This window comes from Myotis brandtii, unplaced genomic scaffold (genome assembly GCF_000412655.1).
Source record: "Myotis brandtii unplaced genomic scaffold, ASM41265v1 scaffold1094, whole genome shotgun sequence".
NCBI classification, from domain to species: domain Eukaryota; kingdom Metazoa; phylum Chordata; class Mammalia; order Chiroptera; family Vespertilionidae; genus Myotis; species Myotis brandtii.
Window position 1 is genome coordinate 312,744 of NW_005353728.1, and position 7,991 is coordinate 320,734.

Here is a 7,991-nt window from a genome sequence, read left to right on the forward strand (position 1 = left end):
TTTTATTGATTTTTTACAGAGAGGAAGGGAGAGAGATAGAGAGTTAGAAACATCGATGAGAGAGAAACATCGATCAGCTGGCTCCTGCACATCTCCTACTGGGGATGTGCCCACAACCCAGGTACATGCCCTTGACCAGAATCGAACTGGGACCTTTCAGTCCGCAGGCCGACTCTCTATCCACTGAGCCAAACCGGTTTCGGCAGGAGACTATTGGTTTGGATTAAGAGAAACAGGACTGTCAGAAATCATTGTCTTCAGTGCAGTTGAGTGAGGTGAGCTATGGGTGGATGCTGCTGGAACACTGAGTATCGGGGAAGTGGATCCAGACCGGGTGTATGAAACAGGAAAGGAAGGAAGGCAGTACCTTGGTGGGGGCAGGCTCTAAGTTCTTACACTAGAAGGCATCCCAGGCATCCAGGTGAACTGGGTCTTATCCACAGGCGAGTAACCCCCTGTGTCATGACCTGGAACAGCATCAGGACAAGTTATCACAGAAAGTTCTCCAGACCTGAGGTCTCAGCATGTGCTGAGGCAACGTTCTGTGTGTAAAGAGCCTTTGATGGCCATGGGGAAGAGAAGGACAGACTGGGCTTCAGAGAAGTGGATGGTGGATATCCGAGGACAGGGTCAGAGGATGGGGGAAACTGGGGGTACTCACTGCCCTTGGTGGTATGGCTCAGTTGGACACCATCCCATGAACCAAAAGGTTGCTGGTCAGGGCATACGCCAAGGTTGTGGGCTGCCTCCTGCACGTCCCCTGCTGGAGATCGAGCCTGAAACCAGAGCATGTATCCCGACTGGGAATTGAACTGGTGACCTTTCAGTGCACTGGAGGACACTCAACCAACTGAGCCATACTGGCCAGTCCTACGGCAACATTTTATATGGTCTGTGCTGGATTTATTTAAATACACATTTATCATTTCCTTTTCTTTCCTTTTTTTTTCTTCAGGGTGGTGGTGGTGGTGGTATGTTTTCCTGAAGAACAACTTCTCTATTATTTTTTAAAATTCTATGTATTGATTTTAGAGCGTGAGAGAGGAAGGGAAAGAGAGAGAAACAACGATTTGCTGTTTCATTATTGATGCATTCATAGGATGAGTCTTGTATGTGCCCTGACCGGAGATGGAACCTATAGCCTTGGCATATTGGGACAACGCTCTAACCAACCGAGCCACCCAGCCAGGGCTTCACTTTTGAACAATTACATATTTGATAGTTTTTCCCCTCCGCACTTTGAAAGTAACCTGCCATTACCTGCAGGTTTCTATTTTGCTATGGAGGGGTCCATCACGATACTTTTCTTTTTAAAAAACAAACAAAAAACTTTAATGTATTTTTATTCTGTTATATGTGGAACTTTGTCAACTCTTTTTAAAAATATATATATTGTATTGATTTTTTACAGGGAGGAAGCGAGAGGGATGGAGAGTTAGAAACATTGATGAGAGAGAGACATCAATCAGCTGCCTCCTGCACACTCCCCACTGGGGATGTGCCCGCAACCAAGGTACATGCCCTTGTCCGGAATCGAACCTGGGACCCTTCAGTCCGCAGGCTGACACTCTATCCACTGAGCCAAACCGATTAGGGCAATCACGATACTTTTCATTTCTTTACCAGAGGTGAGTCTTCACCCTGCTGGTCTTTACGACTGTCACCTTGCCCTGTCGTTGTGGCTCAGTTGGTTGAACATCCATGCACCAAAAGGTCCCTGGTTCGATTCCTGGTCAGGGCACATGCCCAGGTTGTGGTTTGATCCCCAGTGGTGGGCATGCAGGAGGCAGGCAATCGATGTTTCTCTTTCACATTGAAGTTTTTTTCTCTCTTTCTCCTTCTCTCCCTCTCCCTTCCAATCTCTAAAATCATTTAAAAAAAATTTATTGGGGACCCTTTCCCCCTCCCTACGTGGGAGTTCATTCTGTGGGACTCTTTCCCTCTCCCCATGTGGGAGTCTGTACTTGTTCTTCAATAAATTCCACCTTTGCTATAAAAAAAAAATTATTTTTTAAAAATAAAAACATTTTTAAAAATTTAAAATGTGTCACGTTGGTATAGAATAATGTGCACTTATGCTTGGGACTCATGACTTCTGAGCCTGAGATGCCTGCAGGTGGATTCACTGGGTGAGAAATGTGCCCATTTTATGTTTCAGCTGCTGCTAACAGATCACTGACTGGTTGTCCACTTCCAATGCCCGCCAACTCTTCCTGCATGACCTGCCCAAGCTTTATGTTTTCATACCTTGTTTTACTTTTTATTTTTCAATTTATTTATTGATTTTAGAGAGAGGAAGAGAGAAAGAAACATTGATTTGTTGCTCTAGTTGTTTAAGCATTCATTGTTTGATTCTTGTATGTGCCCTGACCATGGATCAGACCCACAACCTTGGCATATGGGGACTACACTCTAACCAACTGAGCCATCCAGTCAGATCCCTTGTTTTACTTTTACTAGTATGAAGTGTGCATATTTTGTGTTCTTTTTTGTTGTTAATCCTCACCAAGGATATTTTTTCCATTAATTTTTAGAGAGAGTGGAAGGAGAAGAAAAGGGGAAGAGAGAGAGAGAGATGGATGTGAGAAAGATACATCGATTGGTCGCCTCCCCTGCATGTAACCTGACCTGGGACCAGGGATCCAGCCTGCAGTCCAGGTACATGCGCTTGACCCAGAATCGATGCACGGGCCAATGCTCTAACCACTGAACCACCGGTTGTGGTGTATTTTGTGTTCTTGTAGTTGCACTTTGGTCTTGGGCAGTGTGGTTTAGAGATTGAAACATCATCCATGCACTTAAGGGCCATGGGTTTGATTCCCAGTCGGGACACATATGAGAGGCCACTGATTGATGGCTCTCTGTCACATCAATATTCCTCTCTCTCTCTCTCTCTCTCCCACTCCTTTCTTCTCTCTCTCTAAAATCAATGAAAACATATCCTCCAGTGAGGATTAAAAAGAAGTTGCAGTAACCCTAGCTGGCTTGGCTCAGTGGTTAGAGCGTCGACCTGCGAACTGAAGAGTTCTGGGTTCGATTTTGGTCAAGGGCACATGCCCGGGTTGCAGGCTCGAACCCCAGTGCGGGGCATGCAGGAGGCAACTGGTCAATTGTTCTCTCTCATCATTGATGTTTCTATCTCCTCTTTTCCTCTCTGAAATCAATAAAAAAATATTTTAAAAAATAAAAGTAAAATAAAACTTTCCCTGTGTTTTCCCTTTAAAAAGCAAATTAAAAAACCTCTCTGTAGCTCTCTCTGACCCTGTTCTTCTCCTCATCCTGATTCTCAGTTTATCTCCCCCTTGTACAGATATGAATTTGAGAAAGAAAACAAGTAAAAGAGCACACCCACATCCCTGCCTGTCACCATTTTTTTTATTCTTGATGACATAGCTCCATGTACTGAAGTCCATCTTTTTCCTTCTTCAGTTTTCAGCCTGCAACAGGAGACTGAAAATGACAGCTCAGAATATTCCTGAGGAAGCACTACCATGTGACGTGGAAATGGAAGGATTTACAAGAAAGGATCCCCATTTCACCATCCCAGCTGACAGGTGGGACTCTAAGAACTGGGAGGGACACCTGAGACAATTAGCTTTAACTCGGGAAAAGCCTGGGGCTCAGGAAGCAATTTGTGAGTATCCTGGACTTGGGAGGCCTGTGAGTGCCAGCTCTGACCTTCCAACATCTCGGAGGATTCCTGCAACAAATGGTTTCCATGTACATGACTCAGAGGTTATATGTTTGGATTGTGACCCAGCTTTACATGGGTCTCAAAGAAGTTGTGTAGCTACAAGAACTGGTGACAGTGTTGCCTGTGAGAAAGCCTTCTGCCATTCCATGGAAGTGATTCAACAACTGGGAAGAAATCCAATGAGAGAGAACCTCTATAAATACCCTGAAAGTGTTGAGTCTTTCAGCCATTTTACCCCTCTTGGTGAACAAAAGATAACAAAAAGAGGGAAGAAACTGTATGAAGGCAAGGACTTCGGGGACATCTTTACCTTGACTTCATCTCTTAATGAAAGCAGAAGTCACCCTGGGGAGAAGCTGTATAAATGTATAGAATGTGGCAAGTGCTTCAAACGGAACTCTTCTCTCATTTGCATCACTGAACTCACACTGGAGAGAAACCTTATACATGTAACGAGTGTGGAAAATCCTTCTCCAAGAACTATAACTTGATTGTGCATCAAAGAATCCACACAGGAGAGAAGCCCTACAAATGCAGTAAGTGTGGGAAAGCCTTCAGCGATGGGTCAGCTCTGACACAACACCAGAGAATTCACACCGGGGAGAAACCTTACGAATGCCTAGAATGTGGAAAAACCTTCAACCGAAACTCATCCCTGATTTTGCATCAAAGAACTCATACGGGGGAAAAACCATACCGATGTAACGAGTGCGGGAAGCCTTTCACAGACATCTCCCACCTCACCGTGCATCTCAGGATCCACACTGGGGAGAAGCCCTATGAATGTAGCAAGTGTGGAAAGGCTTTCCGGGATGGCTCGTACCTCACCCAGCACGAGAGGACTCACACCGGAGAGAAGCCCTTTGAATGTGTGGAGTGTGGAAAGTCCTTCAACCGTAACTCTCACCTCATCGTGCATCAGAAAATCCATTCTGGGGAGAAGCCCTATGAGTGTAAAGAGTGTGGGAAGACGTTCATCGAGAGTGCTTACCTCATCAGGCACCAGAGAATTCACACTGGCGAGAAGCCCTATGGCTGTGACCAGTGTCAGAAGCTTTTCAGGAACATCGCTGGCCTCATCCGGCACCAGAGGACTCATACTGGGGAGAAGCCCTACGAGTGTAGTCGGTGTGGCAAAGCCTTCAGGGACAGCTCCTGCCTGACCAAGCACCAGAGAATTCACACCAAGGAGACTCGTACCAGTGTCCAGAGTGTGGGAAGTCCTTCAAACAGAACTCTCACCTTGCAGTACATCAGAGACTCCACAGCAGGGAGGGTCCCAGCCAGTGTCCTCAGTGTGGGAAAATGTTCAGAAGGAGCTCAGCCCTGGTCCGACATCAGAGGACACACTCTGGAGAGCAGCCCATGGAAGCATAATGGATATGGGCACACTCGTTTCCTGCATGCCCTCGAAAACCTGTGTGAGCAAGGGGTGTCTTCAAGGGTGACTCCTCCCAGTCAGTGCAAAATAATTTTTTTTTAAATTTGAGTGATGAAATCTTTGTGTGTGTGTGTTTTTAATTTATTGATTTTTTTTTTGAGAGAGACAGACACTGATTTGTTGTTCCACTTAGGCATTCGTTGCTTGATTCTTGTTATGTGCCCTGAACAGCAATTGAACCCGCAACCTTGGTGTATTGGGATGACGCTCTAACCAACTGAACTACCTGACCAGGCCCAAGAATTTATTTATTTATTTTTTTTAAGGAATAAGTAAGTCACCTGCAATGCCCTCCTCTGGGATCATCATCATTAGTATTCTGGTGGCCTTCCTTTCCCCCATCTCCTTACGTGTACATAATTTTGCATGTATGGGGTCCCATCACACATGTGGCTTTTAAATATAGAAACTTATTTTAAGTGTTTCTCTTCCCTATCCAGTAAATGGAATGTGAGGCATTCCTTACCCATATTATTAAGTTGATACATTACGAACCCCTGGAGGGAACCCAGGATGGCGGTAAACGTGGCAAAGGCCTCAGGGATGACCACCCTACCCTGTACGGTACACTGGAATAACACCTTCGGGAGACACCCAGCTGCTCCCGCGGTAGAGTGTGCGAACTGGAGAGAACCTGTGAGTGTGCTCAGTGACTAATCAGTCTGAGGAATCCTCGAAATCGGGAGTGTCTGCCTGAGTGTCCGCCTGTTGTACGTAAGCAAACTCTCAGCAGAATCAAGTGTGGTCAGTGAGAGCAGCTTTCAGCAGGAGCTGTATTGACTCGTCTGGATCAGCAGTGATGTCCGGGTGAGAGGCCCCCACGATGCTCCACACCACAGCAGGCACAGAATTCAAGGAGATTGCTGTTTGGATGTATCCCCACCTGCCGGGTGCTGGGGAGAAGCCCTACTTTTCAGAAGAGGCACTTGGAGGAGGATGTTGCTTGTGAACGAACAGTGACATTATCTTTCTTAACCATTTGGACACCATAGCCGTCTATAGATGCAAGCGGCGGACCTTTTTAAATTCAAGATATTGTGGCAGTTAACTGGTTAAGGAAAGACTGAGCACGAGGAACGGGCTGCTGTAGAAGTGTGAGGCACGGCTTCAGTCGTTGAACCAGAATGACTAAGTTGGTATGTTTACCTTTTATTGTTCACTTAGGACACTTCTGATTTGTTCGACCCTGAACCATAATTATAAAGGTTTTGTTGCCATATTGAAATGTTACAGTGGGGCAGGCAACAACAAAAAATGGCATAAAGTAGAAGATTTGCCATGTGAAGGTGTGTTTACATGTGGATGTTGTTCATGGAGAAATAAATGTGGTTTTCTTAGGGACCTGCAATGGTGTATGATTTTTTTTCTCTCTGTTACAAGTCATACATTGTTGCTGTAATAATTTCAAAAAGAAATCAAAGGCCCAGGACATAATAAATTCCTTCTTAGGAACTTGGATTATGAGGGGGTGTCACTGTGGAGGAGAGGGTGGGCCTCAGAGAATGAGGAGTAGGAGGCCACAGAGAGGTGAGGGGTGACTGGGAACATCCTTCCCGTGGCAGGTGGCCAGGTGAGAGCCACTTCAGCTGTCTGGCATCACATCAGAGACGGGGGTTTTGACTTGCTCCTATGGAGCCAGAGTCACAGTGAACGCCACTGAAGTTATTAAGCTCTAGCCAGTTTTGCTCAGTGGAAAGAGCATTGGCCTGTGGATTGAGGGTCCCAGGTTCGATTCTGGTCAGGGCACATGCTAGGTTATGGGTTCAACCCCCAGGGTGGAGTGTGCAGGAGGCAGCCAATGATTCTCATCACGGATGTTTCTCTCTTTCTCCCTTCCTCTGTGAAATCAATAAAAAAATATTAAAAAAAAAAAAAAGCCTGGGATAGATTTGTGTGGTCAAAAGCTGCAAAGTTTGTGGTCATTTGTTCCTGCAACAATAGAAAACTTACAGCCTTGAAGAACATTCCCCCCTGCCCTTTCCCTCTGTCCACCTTGCCCTCGCTGGCCTGCTCCCACCGACACTCCCGTTCACATCTCGCTTTCATACAAACTAGGAATGCTCTCCCCTTGCAGAGCCCGTGCTCTGGAGACACTAGAACAGCGATGGCGAACCTTTTGAGTTCGGCGTGTGAGCATTTTGAAAAACCCTAACTTAACTCTGGTGCCGTGTCACATATAGAAATTTTTTGATATTTGCAACCATAGTAAAACAAAGACTTACGTTTTTGATATTTATTTTATATATTTAAATGCCATTTAACAAAGAAAAATCAACCAAAAAAAATGAGTTCGCTCACTTTCATACAAACTAGGAATGCTCTCCCCTTGCAGAGCCCGTGCTCTGGAGACACTAGAACAGTGATGGCGAACCTTTTGAGTTCAGCGTGTGAGCATTTTGAAAAACTCTAACTTAACTCTGGTGCCGTGTCACATACAGAAATTTTTTGATATTTACAACCATAGTAAAACAAAGACTTTCGTTTTTCATATTTTATATATTTAAATGCCATTTAACAAAAATCAACCAAAAAAATGAGTTCGTGTGTCACCTCTGACACGCGTGTCATAGGTTCGCCATCACTGGTCTAGAACTAAAGCACCAGGCTCACAGCTGGAGCTGCGAGAGGCTGATGGACTTCGAGGGGCCCAGCGCCTCATCCCAAAAGGCCTTCCTGACTCAAGGTCAGTGGGGCTAGTTGGTGTTTTTGTTTTTATTTTTTTTTAATTTTTTGTCTTGTTTATTTTTAAATTTATTTTTATTGATTTCAGAAAGAAAGGAAGGGAGAGAGAGAAAAACATCAATGATGAGAGAGAACCACCAATCCGCTGCCTCCTGCACACCCAACACACATTTT

General features: G+C 45.2%; 1 protein-coding gene across 1 annotated transcript; it reads left to right on the forward strand.

The window, feature by feature from the left end:
- Positions 1–3,190: 3,190 nt before the first annotated feature.
- On the forward strand, positions 3,191–5,159 carry ZNF329 (zinc finger protein 329). Its single transcript, XM_014543422.1, is given in 3 exon segments — positions 3,191–4,099; positions 4,102–4,887; positions 4,890–5,159. Coding segments are annotated over 3 exon segments (1,611 nt in total). The 5' UTR covers positions 3,191–3,456; the 3' UTR covers positions 5,072–5,159.
- Positions 5,160–7,991: the final 2,832 nt, after the last annotated feature.